This window comes from Balaenoptera musculus, chromosome 19 (assembly GCF_009873245.2).
Source record: "Balaenoptera musculus isolate JJ_BM4_2016_0621 chromosome 19, mBalMus1.pri.v3, whole genome shotgun sequence".
NCBI classification, from domain to species: Eukaryota; Metazoa; Chordata; class Mammalia; order Artiodactyla; family Balaenopteridae; genus Balaenoptera; species Balaenoptera musculus.
In genome coordinates this window covers 36674226-36690558 of record NC_045803.1, presented here as the reverse complement: position 1 = coordinate 36690558, position 16333 = coordinate 36674226, and the positions used below count along the sequence as shown (strand labels likewise).

General features: G+C 40.7%; 2 protein-coding genes across 2 annotated transcripts in view; one reads left to right on the top strand and one right to left on the bottom strand.

Moving 5' to 3' along the window:
- Positions 1–16333, top strand: part of CDH8 (cadherin 8) — a 366357-nt gene that overhangs the window by 72063 nt on the left and 277961 nt on the right. The gene's annotated exons all lie outside the window — the stretch shown is intronic.
- On the bottom strand, positions 15667–16130 carry LOC118885918 (thymosin beta-10-like). Its single transcript, XM_036835109.1, has one exon. The coding sequence runs from the start codon at positions 16056–16058 to the stop codon at positions 15933–15935; it is 126 nt and encodes a 41-aa protein (XP_036691004.1). The 5' UTR covers positions 16059–16130; the 3' UTR covers positions 15667–15932.

The window sequence follows — 16333 nt, the reverse complement described above, 5'->3', positions numbered from 1 at the left end:
TGGTGCTGGGGATGCCGTAATTACCATATTGCGGTGATTGTAGCCTTTAGGGAAAGATGATTTGTTTTGGATCTTACCTCCCCTGAGAATGTAAGCATATTAATAAATTAAGCATCAGAATGGGAGGTTGGTTGACAATGAAACAAACAGGGTACAGACAGAAAATAGCAAACGGGTAGGGGTAGTCTAGTTTAGATGATGTGGTCTTAAAGGGACCACTTTTGACATTTAATTAGACCATGATGCCCATTTGAGGGAATTTGAACATGCTGTTTCTTGTATGTTGAACACTCTTGCCCCCAACCTCAATGCCAAAAGCCATAGAGAAGCAGCTGATTGGGGGTGGGGGGTAGGATGTATTTTATACATAAAGAACAACATGATCAAAGGCCTTGAGGCAGATAGAGGTGGGGAAGAGCTAGATGCATATGAGGAACTAAGATACTTCTGTATTAGAGGCCAGGTTACGCAGGCCAAGCTGACCACTGTAGACCACTGTAAGAAATCTGGATTTTATTGCTTTGTTCACAGGAAAGCCGTTGAAGGATTTTAAGCAAAAAAGGATGCAAAGTACTTTACATTAAAAAAAAAAAAAATCCACCTTCTACTGAGCAGAGAGGTAGTATGGAAAGAGAAAGGTAACCAGTAAACCATCTGTAAGGCCTATAGTTAACCCAGGAGAGAGCATGGATGATAATTTATAGAGAAGGAGAGATGTAGGTGATAGATTCCCTGTATATTTTTGGACAGACTGAGACCCATAAAGAGGCAGTGATTTGCTCAAGGCCACAGACCCACTCAAGGGTTGAGCTAGAACTACAGCCAAGTATCTTTCCCCCCTAAGCCTGTGCTCATTGTAAATAAGTGAGCTTTGAAGGACTTTCCAGGGAGAAATACCCAAGGGTTTAATTGTGTTGCCATTGGCTGCCTCTTGTTTGGTAGAGATAAGCAAGACAGAAAGGCTTTAAACAAGCTTAAAAGCGGGTTTCTGAGTATTCATTTACATCTGATTTGTTAGAAGATTCTCAGTTAAAGAAAACAACAACAAAAAAATCGATATTACCGGTATATTTGCTTTCTTGAATTTCAGAAATTCTGGGAGCTTGGGAAAGACTTTAGAAAGTGGGTAGTTTTTTAATTTCCCAAGTCATTCCCTCTTCCTTTGTCTTTCAGTCTTTTTCACAATGGAGAAGAAAGTCTTAGTTTATTGTTAGTCTTTAGCAAGTGTTAAAAAGAAAGATTAACACCTCCCTGGGCCTGAGGCTCCCCTCCCTCCTTTCTTTTTTTTAAAATTTATTTATGTACTTTTGGCTGCATTGGGTCTTTGTTGCTGTGCAAGGGCTTCTCATTGTGGTGGCTTCTCTTTTTGCAGAGCATGGGCTCTAGGCCTGCGGGCTTCAGTAGTTGTGTCACGGGCTCTAGAGCACAGGCTCAGTAGTTGTGGCTCACGGGCTTAGTTGCCCCATGGCACATGGGATCTTCCTGGACCAGGGCTCGAACCCGCGCCCTCTGAATTGGCAGGCGGATTCTTAACCACTGCGCCACCAGGGAAGCCCCCTCCCTCCTTTCTTAGAGACTTTGACAAGCTACAGCATCTAGACAATTTAATCACGTTGCTTCATTTCCATTGAATTTATTTTTATTATTACAGTTATTTATGGCATGTGATATAGGTTTTCTGTTATATTTCAAAAAGTTTTCTTTTGAAATAAATTTGAGTAAAAAGTCAACTTAAAGAGAAAAGTAAAAATGTTATAGATAGTATGGGTATGTAACAAACATAAAGCAGGATTTTGGATCCCTTGTACCAGTCACCTCACTTATGGTCCTGTTGGCGTAGTGGAGACGTGGAGAGGGGTTTGATAGGGGCCAGCTTTCTGTGTCTGCTCCCCCCCCACCCCTCCCACTCCCACTTTGTTTTTCACTCTGCGGGAAGAATCAGTTTCCCATATTCCCATAGTAAGGCAGTGAGTATGAGATACAAAACAGCTCTAATATTCAGAAACCAACCTCATAATGGAGGTGGGGGTGGGGAGAGAAGAATGAATTTAAATGTTTATCAAAGGAAACACTTTTTAAGGTAAATTATGCTTTATGTGTACCATGGAATGGCGCAGAGTCACTAAACATACCAAACTGATCTAGATACAATGTGGTAACTGATTTCTAAAACAGATTAAATGAAAAACGGTCAAAAGATGCTGCAAATTTGTGCTTTATTTCTCCCATTTTTATAAAGAAAATAAATGCTGCATGCATGCTAATGTAGATGAAGATAGAAAACGTCTGGAAATATGCACTTGGGGAAGTTATCAAGTATTGCCTCAGACAGGTTGGGAGGTAGACTTGGGAAAAGGCTTACGTTTATTTTATACAATTTTATACCAATGTTCCATTTTGTCGAGTTATGCCATACTTTTCTCACAAAAACAGAAGGGACAGCACACATTTAGTTTTTTGTTTTTTTTTAAAGCATTATTCATTTTAATTAATTAATTAATTTATTTATTTTTAGCTATGTTGGGTCTTCGTTTCTGTGCGAGGGCTTTCTCTAGTTGCGGCAGGTGGGGGCCACTCTTCATCGCGGTGCGCGGGCCTCTCACTGTCGCGGCCTCTCTTGTTGCGGAGCACAGGCTCCAGACGCGCAGGCTCAGTAGTTGTGGCTCACGGGCCTAGTTGCTCCGCGGCATGTGGGATCTTCCCAGACCAGGGCTCGAACCCGTGTCCCCTGCATTGGCAGGCAGATTCTCAACCACTGCGCCACCAGGGAAGCCCACACATTAAGTTTTTGAAGGAAAGGAATGAATACCAATTTTAAGTCAGAGCCCATTCAGTTCAACAGTATTAGAAGCAAGGCTTTAGGCCAGCAGCCCAAGACTAACAGGGCTTAAGGCAGACGTGCCCAGCACTTTCCTCAAACAGCAGATCCATGGGATCACATGATGGTAACCGGAGATGCTGTGGGTGGCACAGTCATGGTGACATCCTCCTCGTGCCTGCTCCTTTCCCCACCCCACGCCTAGTGAGGACTCAGGACTAATCCTAGTCTTAGGGAGACACATTTACTTAGCATTTGTAGTTTTCCCACTTCTAACAAGTTTCACAAAGATTTACTGAGTATCTGCTCTTTGCTAGGCATTGTTCTTGGTATAGAGATGCAGAAGTGCAGAAGACAGTCTTACCTCACATGATTTTGGTGTGAAGCAGTCAATTTCTCTTGGAAGGGAAGAGAACTATACTTACTTATGTAAGTGCTATGTATAAGGCAGGGATAAGAGATAAACAGTAATGCAGGTAGGGATTTCCTCTGGGTAGGGGTAACATCAGAGCAGAAGCTGGAAGGAAAGCACTGTGAAAACTCTTTCCCTGGAATGGGGAGGAGCTGGTCAGGTATAAGGAAAGGAAGAGAGCACTGTGGCATCATCATCATCGTCCTGAGTGAGGCAGAGGAGAGAGACGGGCAGGGAGGGCTGTGGAGGTGGACAGGGATGCGACCGAGAAATATGTGATGCAGATTTGTGGCCACTGGAGACTCTGAGTGGGAGAGTAATGTGATCCGATGCGTGCTTTTTAAGAGGTTCTGTCTTCAAGGCCAGAGTAGAAGCAGGAGCTCATTTGGGATGCTACTCTGATTTTCTTAGAACTTTCATCTTAGAACTTTAAGGAATGCAAATCCTCAGAGAATGTGGATGAGAGAAAGAAAGTGAAAGTGACGTGAACGCTCTTAAAGCTATCAGAGAGAGCTCCGACAATAGTTTTTAAAAGTATGAAGTATACCGCTCAGCTTGACCACAAGGATCCAGCCAGTCAAGACAGTGTCGGTGATGGATGATTGAGGAGGAAAGAAAGAAGGATGGGATGGAAACAGGCATGCGGACTGAATAAAGAAGGGGCAACAGCTCTGAAGTACCAGAAATTCACCCATTGTTTCTGTTTGCATGCTGCATTTCTTTCAGCATTAGAGTATTTGTGAATATTAGGCTATGGATTCCATATGTCACACTGCACTATTCAGAAACATCTTCAGTAAACATGTATTGAATGCTCCACTGTGATAGGCTCTGTGCTGAAGACAGAAAAAATAGGCCATGTGGTGATTATGCCCTAAGGACTCAGCTTCTGGAGAGACAGGGCAGGTTTCTTGTGCGTAAAATCTGTGGAGTCACACAGGCCTCTGCTGCTCAGAAGGGCCCCCGTGCCTGGATTCATTCCCTGCTGTCACTCTTGTGAGTGAAGTCTGGTGAGAGAAAGGAGCCTGGAGAGAAAGGAAAGTATTTCATATTTTAGTACCTTTATTCCCTGCGTCTTCATTTTGTACTGGGCATCACGAATTATGTAGCTGGTTTGCAGCCAGACATGTGGATATTTAAACCAGTCATTACAGTAGACCCTGGCTTTTCCTAGGTGAGAAGTGCCCCGTGCACACGTGTAGTGTTAGAGGCACTGAAGTCAGACAGAGGTGGGAGATGCAGGGGATCAAAGAAGGCTTTCAGGAACAAGTGAGAATCCAGTTGACTTTTGAAGGAAAATCAAGAGTTGGACAAGTGAGAGAAAGGACTTCAGGCAGAGAGAGCAAACAGTATATGAGACTGTGAGATGGTGTAAGGAGTTGTGCCTGGGGCTTTAACACTGCCCTTGAGGCTTTAGTTCAGGGAATGGCTTGGGGTTTTATTGACTGGAGATGGACCTGGAGAGAAATGGTCAGGCTCAGATCAGGGAGAGCCTTCTGTGTCACACTGTTGAGTAGAGAAGCAAATTGTCTCTGAAGTACTACTTTTAGTAAATAACCTCAGATGTGCGGGTAGTAAGGAAGGTGTTCAGGAGAGCGACGATTGTTTTTATTAAGTATTACATGACACTCCTTGTGCACATCTTCTCATGTGCATCACTTTGCTTCATAAGGCTGTTTTAAAGATTCCTATTCATCCCTACCCTGGAGCATGGATGAAGGAACTGAGGTTGAGCCTATGACTCTCCAAACAGGTGGCCTTAGAGAAAGTGGGAAACTGAGATTCATGTCAAGTATTTTGACTTCAGAGCCCATGCTCTTGACTTCTGCTTTTTTTTTGGCATCCCTCCAGAATGGTAGGCCAACAGCCATGGTGGGAAAAGGCTTTGACACATTGATAAGGCTTGATCTAAATTATAAGGGTTGTAGAACTTTACTGTGTTACTGTTATAGATGAATGTGACAATATTGCTTTCTTACATTGATATAACTCTGCTTTGTTTAGCTATTTTCCCACATACCACCACACTCATATAGATTAATTCAACTTTCAGATAGATCAAAGAACTCTCATAACTTCAGGCCTGCATACATACTTTTTCTTTTGACTGGAGAGCAGTTCCAAGCACTCTTTTATTTTGCTCAGTCTCTAGAAACCCACCTAAGCTATCACTGACCTCTGGAATTTTCCTTGCCTCATGCAGCTGGCTTGGCTTCCCTTTTCCAAAGTTCCTTAATCCTCTGTGCTTTCTTATCTCTTGAGATAAGTGTACTTATCTCCTCTCTCACTGGACAGGAGGTTCTCGAGGACAGGCACATGTTTAATTTCTGCATTTCTGCACCATTTTATTCTGCATATACTCAGTCTCTAAAACAATTGGGAATATAGTCAGTGTACAATTGTATTCCAGCGTGTGTAACCATCCATTGTCCTAGTAGAATCTGTTTAGTGGAGTGCCTGACATTAACAGAAAATTCTATTGAGTGCCTAGTGTAATGCAGACATTGTGCTGGGTTCTGGGACTATAAAGATGAAGGAAAAGACATGTTAAGGATGAATGGGAGAAGGGAGAAGAAACAATTTTAAATATGGTGCTCAGCAGAGGTGGGGTTATATTCAGGCTGTAACCTGAAGGGTGAGAAACCATTTATGTAAAGATTCATGTGGAAATTATTTCATCCATTGAGAAAATACCAGATTCAAAGGATCTGTGTTGCAAGAAAATTTGTCCTGTTCAGATAGCCTGTGTGGCTGGACCAGAGCAAATGAATGTGTGTGCCTGAGTGTATATGTGTTTGTGTTCGTACATCTCTATGTGGTTGTTCATATATTTTTCAGTCCTTTTATTTCCATCCTTAAATCCTACACTATACTTTTTTGTACCTGAGCTGAATGGCTACTTAAATAGTTGGAGTCTCTTGAAGTCACATTAACTGGTGTTCTGTTTCACAGAAACGGTGAACCTGGCAGATAGGGAGGGTTTCCAATGTGTTCGTTTTACACTACACTTAGCTGCTGCTCCTGGCTCTTAAATTGACATTCTTTCTGGCTTCCTTGAAGGGAACAATCAGATAGACTGTAGGTGGTCTTGCTTAGACATTTGAAGCTTTATTCTTAGACAAATACTGCCAGGATATGCTTTGATTCCTGAGAGCAGCTAGAACCTTTCATGGTGTGTGTGTGTGTGTGTGTGTGTGTGTGTGTGTGTGTGTGTGTGTGTCTATCTATATGTCTAAGGGGAGGAGAAAGGACTAGTAACTGATCTCTTGAGTCTCTGATTGTGTAATTAAGAATTAATTGGCCAAAACCTAATTTTGAATATATAGCCACTTCCACTAACTTGCTTCTGCTGAAATGATTTGCCAAGCAATATTACATTAACCCCTGATCTACTCTGAATCCACCTGTTTCTATGAATGTCAATATTCTGCAGTGGAGGATAGCATGGTCTTCATTAGATGGAATTCCATTTCTTTTTTGTTTGTTTTTTTTGTTTTGTTTTGTTGTTTGTTTGTTTATTTATTTTTTGGAATTCCATTTCTTAAACACTTACTGGGTCTATGGCCTTGGTTAGATCGTTTTCCCAACTCTCATTTACCTTCTCATCTGTGAAACAGAGCCAATACCTACTTTAGAAGATTACCTTTGAAATACAGTGTTAGTGGTAGTTCATTATGTGTCCACTTTTAAGATTGTTACTACCAAGCAGAGTTTATAATTACAGAATCATTATTTAGATGTCTCACTTTTCCCATAAAAATTGGGAGTCAGTTTTCAAAAATCAAATAATTATGTGCAGTTGAACTGATTCTCAAAAGAATTTTTGTTCTGCAAATATGTTTAGAGTATTTATCATGGTTCAAGTTTAGTCCCAGGTGCTAGGAGTATAGAGATGTGTAAAGCCCGTTCCTAGTCATTCTAGAGAGCATCATATTAAAATCACTGTCGAGACTGGTACTGGACATGAAATCCTGAGTAGGGGAGAGGGTGTGAAACCGAGAGGGACAAACACCATATCTAGTTTTTTATACTTCCTTTCTCCATAGCAGATAGATGAGAGGTGGTCAGTTGACTTAGAAATGTGTCCTCCTGAGATATAGGAAACCCTGCCATGAAAAGATTTCAACTGAGTGGAAGACCCCACCCATCAGTCTCTAAATAGGGGAAGCATATGTTCCAAACATGCTATATGAATTGAGATGATTTTATAAAGTTGACCAATATAGCTTGAAAGAAAATTGAATCTTTTGGTAGCAGTTATTCTTTGTTTAGTCCTCAGTCCTTTGATATTTGAAAGAGAATGTTTCCACATAGTCATAGCATGTCTTTCACTCATAATACTTAACCAGTATCTGTTTTCTAAGTGAAACAGAATTGGTCTTGTGCTCAGAGATTTTGGGAGACAAGAGCTAGTATTTATAATACTAGTTTCTCACTAATAACAATATGATACATTATTTTTAAATACATTTGCACGAAGAACAACAAATAGAATTAATGGTATTCTGGTATAGAAAAAAAATCAAGTAGATGGAAGGGAAAAAAGCAAAAATATGGAAGTAGTACTGTGCTTTGTGAAGATTTTACATTCTAAATATGTGGAGTCCCTCCACCTACCAATCTTTCCTCTTCTACCCTTGAGGTCCAAATGATCAACTACTTTCATGATTTATTGAAAAGATATCCCAGGTGATTTCCTTGCATCCATTTACTCCCCTTCCCAATTTGCACTCTATACTTAATCACAGAGGTGATACAATTTGATGTGCATTTTGAAAAGATCATGTGAGATACTACACATTAATCGTTTTTCTTTACATATAGGAGATAAAATCTTGAGGATCTCTAATAGACATCACATGACTTGCCCCTGCCTTTCTAGTCAACCTTCTGCAGACCATGCATCCTCTTCAACATAATCTGGCCTCCTTCCATTTCTTGATGTTTACATGGGTTTTTTTCCTCTGGGTTTTTCATAGGCTCTTTCTTCTATCTTGAATTCACCTCCCATGCCATCCCAACTCCACATTAACTCCTAACCTTTCTGAAAAATCTCAGTTAAATATTTATTTCATTTGAGAAGCCTTCCCTGACACCCCTTCATGAAGTCAAATCTCTTCCTTCATTTTCACATGATACCCAATACTTATCTTCTATAACACTTAGCAACACAAATACCAAAAGTAAACACAAAACATAAAGAAAACCGTAAGTCTGTCCCCCAAGTCAAACTATACATTATTATTTTCTTGGTGTTAACCATTATAGTCTCAGCACCTAACACAGTAAAGGAGCTCAAAATATATTTATGTTTGAATTAATTATTGAATGGAATTCCCTCATGGTATTCTTCAACTGTGGTACTGGTATTTTGTTTCTATGTAATAAACTCATGCAGGAAATAGAGTTTACTGGCTTATTTTAACTCATATTAATAATAAAAGTAATTTTCACAAATTTCAAAAAAGAATTTATTTCATCAGGCAATTATTAAACATCAGGTCTAAAGAACTCTACTTTGGAAGATACACTGATGAACAAGAAGACATGGGCACTGCCTTCAGGATGCCTAATAATATTTAGTAACTGATTTAAGGTTTATTCTATTTCTTTCTACATCAAAGGTTTCTACTAACTTATGCAATGAATGAATTCCAGCAAAGTTGGCAAATTCCTGTGAAGCAAATCCTATTTTCCCATCGACTTGCATTATGATATTGAAAATGCATTTCCTCTTGGTGAGGGGACCTGCAGTATTCAATTGCTTAGCATGGTGGATGCCTGGGAAATCATATCCCTTTAAATGAGTAAAGAGAAAAGAAGGAGGAGCCATAGGTGTTATAGGAATTGCTGATGTCCTATAAAGGTGCTGCAATTAAAGGTTAGTGGTGGCCTAGAAATTATTTCTGGCTTTTACCTTCAGTAGAGTAAATATGAGACTCAGTAGTGAAGGCAAGCAGAGCCTTTTGGTTTTGAATCCCAGTTTTTCCCCACTAGTGGAATGACCTAGGGCAATTTACTCAACTTCTTTGAGTTCCATATTTTTCAAATGTAAAAGTAAGATAATATGGGATTTTTCATAGGTGTATTGAGAGGACTAAACAAAGTATATATGTATTGCTTAGCATAATGTCTGATACAAAGGAAGCACTCATTTAAATATATCTGTTTATTATTATTACTATTATTATTAGTATTACTCTTAGCCAAAGACTGGAGTGTGGAGTGTTAGTGGCATAAAGACATAAAGAATTAGAAATAATAGTTGACCTGGTGTTGGGGAGGAAAATAAGAAAATATCACATCTTGAGGTTTGTTTTTTTTTTTTAATATTATCATTTTTGGCACTAAGCCATTTGATCAAAAGCAATAGGGGGGATCGACACCCAGTTACAGTCCCCATGGTACTCTGCACTCACGTCATTTAATCTTTTCAACATTGATTCACTCAACAAACAAGTATTGAACTCCTATGCACATTTGCTAAATAGAGTAAAGTCTAGCGTCTTCCTGCAATATTTCCCTAAAGTTGTCTGTCTTAAGAAGAGCTGCTTCTCAGCTAAAAATATTCTACTTTCTGTCTAATCTCTAGTACCTTCTCTCAACACATAAGTCAGAGAGGGGAAAAAAATCCATTTGGGATCAAAAGGTCTTGCCTTCTGTATTACAACCTGTACCACTTACCAGAGAGTGTGCTGGACTCATCCTTTACAGACAGAAGGGGCTTTATCAATAAATAATTTTGCTGTACCACATCATTTACAGGTCCCTGGCTGTCTTGATTTCAGGCTTATTCAGGCTACACATGCTGTAAAAAATCAGGGCACAGGAAACACAAGTGTGATGCTATGGTTCATGGAGCTTAAGATGTCTTAACTCTAACATTTACTCAAGTGTATCCTGTGAGGTATTAATAGATGTCACATGAACTAACGTTTCCCAGTGTTCACCACAAAACCTGCAAGTTTGTCATATTAACATGTTTCTTTGCTACAGGAGTAATCAGACTTTTTTTTTTTTTTTAACATCTTTACTGGAGTATAATTGCTTTACAATGGTGTGATAGTTTCTGCGTTATGACAAAGTGAATCAGCTATACATATACATATATCCCCGTATCTCCTCCCTTTTGCGTCTCCCTCCCACCCTCCCTATCCCACCCCTCTAGGTGGTCACAAAGCACTGAGCTGATCTCCCTGTGCTGTACGGCTGCTTCCCACTAGCTATCTATTTTGGTAATCAGACTTTTAATATGCCAACCTGTTTTGTGTGTCTCCACATTAGTGATATAGCATAAAGTCAACACAGCACATAAGTTCCCCAAAATATATTTGATCACTTTGGGTGCTTAAGATTATTTTTAAAAATATTCACCCCCTCTGCTACTTCCATCATCAGAGGAGTATGTTTCCCTGCCCCAATTTTATCAAAAGTATTGAGAGAAGAAAGATAATTTTCTAATAAAAAGATACTGTACTGAACAATTAACACATGCTCTTGTCTTCAGCATATTCTTGAGAGGGATTAAAAATATGCATTTAACATCAGTTGTTGGACTGCTGCTTCTTTCAGTCAGCGCTGGACGGGTTCTTTGCCACTTGGGGCCCCAGTTGTATTCTGGTTACATATTGGTAATATTTGGTGAATAATGAGTGAGTAGCGTGTCTGCTATTGGAGAGACACTGTGCTAGATGTTAAGTGTTGACTGTGTTCTAAGCCCCTTTTGGATGTTTCTTCCAATTTCATGAATTTTTTAAACCTAAACTTACGTAATCAGATTCAAATCAGAAAAGCAAGAGATTAGAAATACTCAGAAGCTAATTCTTACAGTCAGGCTTAAGTTAACCCTTTGATAGATATCTTAATGTCTTTCTGTTTTATTATGTTATTCTTTACAGTGTCAGCACCACTTAAACATCTTCTCAGATCTTGTCCCAATTTGGTGTCATTAAATGAAGTTCAGTTGGTAATTACCAACTGATTGATTTGCATGTGGTTTTTCTCGTTGTGTTGCCATTATCAAAGTGGGATTCTTTTAAAAATTATTTATTTATTTATTTATTTATTTATTTATTTATTTATTTATTTATTTTTGGCTGCATTGGATCTTCGTTGCTGCCCACAGGCTTTCTCTAGTTGCAGTGAGCAGGGGCTACTCTTCGTTGCAGTGTGCGGGCTTCTCGTTGCGGTGGCTTCTCTTGCTGCAGAGCACGGGCTCTAGGAGCGCAGGCTTCCGTAGTTGTGGCGCACGGGCTTAGTTGTTCCGTGGGATCTTCCCGGACCAGGACTCGAACCCGTATCCCCTGCAATGGCAGGTGAATTCTTAACCACTGCGCCACCTGGGAAGTCCCCAAAGTGGGATTCTTAATGGCTAGCTAACTAGGACAGAAGTATGGACAGGGAGGGCATGCTGGTTAGCTGTGCGTGATCAGGAGTCCTTGTGCTCTCAACCACATAGTTTGCCTGACTGTCTCACTGAAATATGAACTCCATCAAATGCACATGTCCTTGGATTATTTTCATTTCCTTGTGGCATCTATTATTTGAGAACAGAGCCACAACAGCCTTGTAAGTTGGCCAATAGCAATTCCATGCTGAAATTTAAATACAGTTTTAACACTGTTTGACATTTATTTTAATCTTAGACATAATTTACAATACTCTAGAGTAATGAATGAAGCTTTTCTAAGAAAGAATTGAAACAAATATGTAGAATGAAGGGAAAAAAGCATATCCATGTATTAAGTCTGAAAAGGAGTGTTACTTCATTTAGAGAAAAAAATGTAGTATAATTTCTCTCAGATTTACACTACCCGAAACATGAACTCTATTCCATTTTTGTTTTCCATTGACTCATATATTCCAGGAGGAGAGAATTCAACCTAGAATGAGAATTTCTTGAAGGAAGGGGTCATGTTTTATTCATCATCTCTGTGTGTAACTCCTCTGGAAAATAATAGGGACTTAAGATATGTTTGTATGACTCTGTATGACTGAAAAGTACGAAAGATTGAATGGTACAGTTACAAAAATACATTTTTGGGGAATGAACAGCCTTTTCCTTGACACATTTAATACAGTTTTTATTCAAACTGTTTAGATATTTTTTAAAAAACTCAATACCTTATAGAAAAGTCATATTTGCCTTATTTCCTCATAATCATTGTAATAATAATCATACCCAAACCTAAAGTGAAATATACTTCAATTTAGAAATAAGATCTACAATAGCATTCATGTATGGGAAATAAATAATGGTTTGGAGTTGTTTTGATAATGTTTGTGATACTGTTTTTGAGCAATCTTGAAATTCTTGGGTTTAAGAAACAAAGACCTGTTTCAGACCCATCAGCAAAAGAGTACTTGGTAAATTAGTAGAGACACTGCTTCAATCACTTTGGAATATTCCACTCAGTAAATAGGAGAATTGACCTCTTACCTGGGAACCAGATAACCAGATTTGGTCAACTTTAGTTACCTACAGTCTGATTCCAGATCCTCAATTACTAGATCCTCAATTACTTCTCTTCTCCTCTCTGAATTCTTTACATAACATTGTTTTTCGGGATTTCCCTGGTGGTCCAGTGGTTGAGAATCTGCCTTCCAATGCAGGGGACATGGGTTCGATCCCTGGTCGGGGAACTAAGATCCCACATGCCTCATGGGGCATCTAAGCCCCGCAACTACTGAGCCCATGTGCCACAGCTGTGACCCGACACAGCCAAAAATAAAAATAAATAAAGTAAATAAATATTTTTTTACAAAAAGATTGTTTTCCACCAGCCAAGAAAAGAAGGACAACACTGTCGTTCAGCTTAGCAAATATTTATTAAGAGGCCAAAAGGCGGAGATCTAGAATCTGCAGGTATTTATTTACGAGCTGTGCCTCCTTGGACAAGTCATTCAGTGGCATTGAACTTAAGAATAATCTTTGTTCTTTCTAAATTCCATCTTGTTTTCAGGGTCAAGAGGGTTAACATGTACAAGGGGAAAAGGTGGAACAAAACTATATGTCCTGCACAATTACTGTATACCAAATAGTGTACCTTTCAAACCTCAGCTTCCTAATTTACTAAGTAAGTGTGTTCATACCTACCTACTTCAAAGGAGAAAATAGAAGTTTGAGCAGGCACCAGCTGTTGGAAATTGAACTCAAGTCCTGACATGCCTGATTCTAAAATTTATGTATTTTATTTTTTTTCTAAATATCCTCTCCAGAAACACTGTAATAAAGGTATTAAAAGCAATGCTTTCTTTAGAATTTTGCTAGGCACCATGCAGTACACGATCTTCAATTCTTATGGTTTCCACAATTTCCTATAGATATACTTTTCACTTAGAAATAAAAAAGAGGGGGACCTTCTAGATGGCGGAGGAGTAAGACCTGGAGATCATCTTCCTCCCCACAAATACATCAACAATACATCTAAATGTGGAACAACTCCTACAGAACACCTACTGAACACTGGCAGAAGACCTTAGACTTCCCAAAAGGCAAGAAAATCCCCACGTACCTGGGTAGGGCAAAAGAAAAAAACAGAGACAAAAGAATAGGGAGGGGACCTGCACCTCTGGGAGGGAGCTGTGAAGGAGGAAAAGTTTCCACACACTAGGAAGCCCCTTCACTGGCGCCGGGCGGGTTGCGGGGGGGGAAGCTTCAAGCCACGGAGGAGAGTGCAGCAACAGGGGTGCGGAGGGCAAACCTGAGAGGCTTGTCTGCTCACCCACTGGGGCGGGCGGGGGCTGGGAGCTGAGGCTCGAGCTTCGGAGGTCAGATCCCAGGGAGAGGACTGGGGTTGGCTGCGTGAACACAGCCTGAAGGGGGCTAGTGCACCACAGCTAGCAGCGAAGGAGTCCGGGAAAAATTCTGGAGCTGCCTAAGAGGCAAGAGACCATTGTTTCAGGGTGCAGGAGGAGAGGGGATTCAGAGTACTGCCTAAACGAGCTCCAGAGACGGGCGTGAGCCGCAGCTATCAGCTCAGACCCCGGATACAGACATGAAATGCTAACACTGCTGCTGCAGCCACCAAGAATCCTGTGTGCAAGCACAGGTCACTATCCACACCCCCCTGGGAGCCTATGCAGCCTGCCACTGCCAGGGTCCCGTGATCCAGGGACAAGTTCCTTGGGAGAACACACAGCACGCCTGAGGTTCTTGTAACGTCACATCAGCCTCTGCCGCTGCAGGCTCGCCCTGCATTCCGTACCCCTCCCTCCCCTGGCCTGAATGAGCAAGAGCCCCCTAATCAGCCACTGCTTTAACCCCCTCCTGTCTGGGCGGGGAACAGATGCCTGAGGGTGACCTACGTGCAGAGGAGGGGCCAAAACCAAAGCTGAACCCCAGGAGCTGTGCAAACAAAGAAGAGAAAAGGAAATTTCTCCATGCAACCTCAACAGTGGATTAAATCCCCACAATCAACTTGATGTACCCTGCATCTGTGGAATACCTGAATAGACAACGAATCATCCCAAAATTGAGGCGTTGGACTTTGGGAGCAACTGTACACTTGGGGTTTGCTGTCTGCGACTGATTTGTTTCTATTTTTATTTTTATCTTAGTTTAGTTTTTAGTGCTTGGTATCATTGGTGGATTTGTTTATTGGTTTGGTTGCTCTCTTCTTTTTTTTTTACTATTATTCTTTTATTTTTTTATTTTAATAATTAAAAAAAATTTTTTTACTATCTGAGCTGTGTGGCTGACAGGGTCTTGGTGCTCCAGCCTGGTGTCAGGCCTGAGCCTCTGAGGTGGGAGAGCCAAGTTCAGGACATTGGACCACCAGAGACCTCCTGGCCCCAAGTAATATCAATCGGCGGGAGCTCTCCCAGAGATCTATGTCTCAACACTAAGACCCAGTTCCACCCAACGGCCAGCAAGCTCCAATGCTGGACTCCCCATGCCAAACAACTAGCAAGACAGGAACACAACCCCACCCATTAGCAGAGAGGCTGCCTAAAATCATACTGAGTTCACAGACACCCCAAAACACACCACCGGACTTGGACCTGCCCACCAGAAAGACAAGATCCAGCCTCATCCACCAGAACACAGGCACCAGTCCCCGCCACCAGGAAGCCTACACAACCCACTGAACCAGCCTTACCCACTGGGGGCAGACACCAAAAACAATGGGAACTATGCACCTGCAGCCTGAGAAAAGGAGACCCCAAACACAGTAAGTTAAGCAAAATGAGAAGACAGAGAATATGCAGCAGATGAAGGAGCAAGGTAAAAACCCACCAGACCAAACAAATGAAGAGGAAGTAGGCAGTCTACCTCAAAAAGAATTCAGAGTAATGATAGTAGAGTAATGATCCAAAATCTTGGAAAATAACATAGTACATAGTACTCTCATTACTATGATCCACAGGATTTATTACTATAAAAAATACTAAATTATATTTAGTACTATAATGTACTAAATATAATTTAGTTTTGTTTTTTTTTTTTGCCACGAAGTGTGTTTTATTTTCATTAATCATACAAATAATTTTCTATAATATCCCAGGACAAACTGGAGAATTTGGCAGTCCGATTGGAGGGTCCCTTCAGAGACCCACAGGCCGGTGGCATCGGCATGGAGTGCCCGGGTTCACAGTGCAGGTTGTCGCTCGTGTCCATCTTGCAGGTGGCTCTTCCTCCACATCACGACTAGGGTCTCCAAGATGACGGGGGTGGAGAATACTCCAGGTTCTTAGGAAATTTCACTTCGCTTGCTTCTCCTGCTCAATGGTGTCTTTGGTCACCAGGGTGTTCTCCTTCGTCTCCGTCTTCTTCAGCTTGGCCTTATCGAAGCTGGCGATTTCCCCCATGTCTGGTTTCTCTGCCATTTTCTTAAAACAATCCGAAAAGTTCTGCTCCAAGCCCGCGGTCCCGGTGCTCTGACTCGCGTTGGTGCAGCAAGAGACAAAATCCAAAATCCTGTGGATCATAGTAATGATAGTACTATATACTTGTTTATAGTAATAAAACTGTGGATCATAGTAATGATTTAGTACTATAATGTACTAAATTATATTATAGTACTACAATGTGCATTAGTACTATAATGATAGTAATAATCCAAAATCTTGGAAATAGAATGGAGAAAATACAAGAAATGTTT

Coding starts and splice junctions, on each gene's coding strand:
- LOC118885918 (XM_036835109.1), bottom strand. CDS start 16,058: ATGGCAGAGAAACCAGACATGGGGGAAATCGCCAGCTTCGATAAGGCC.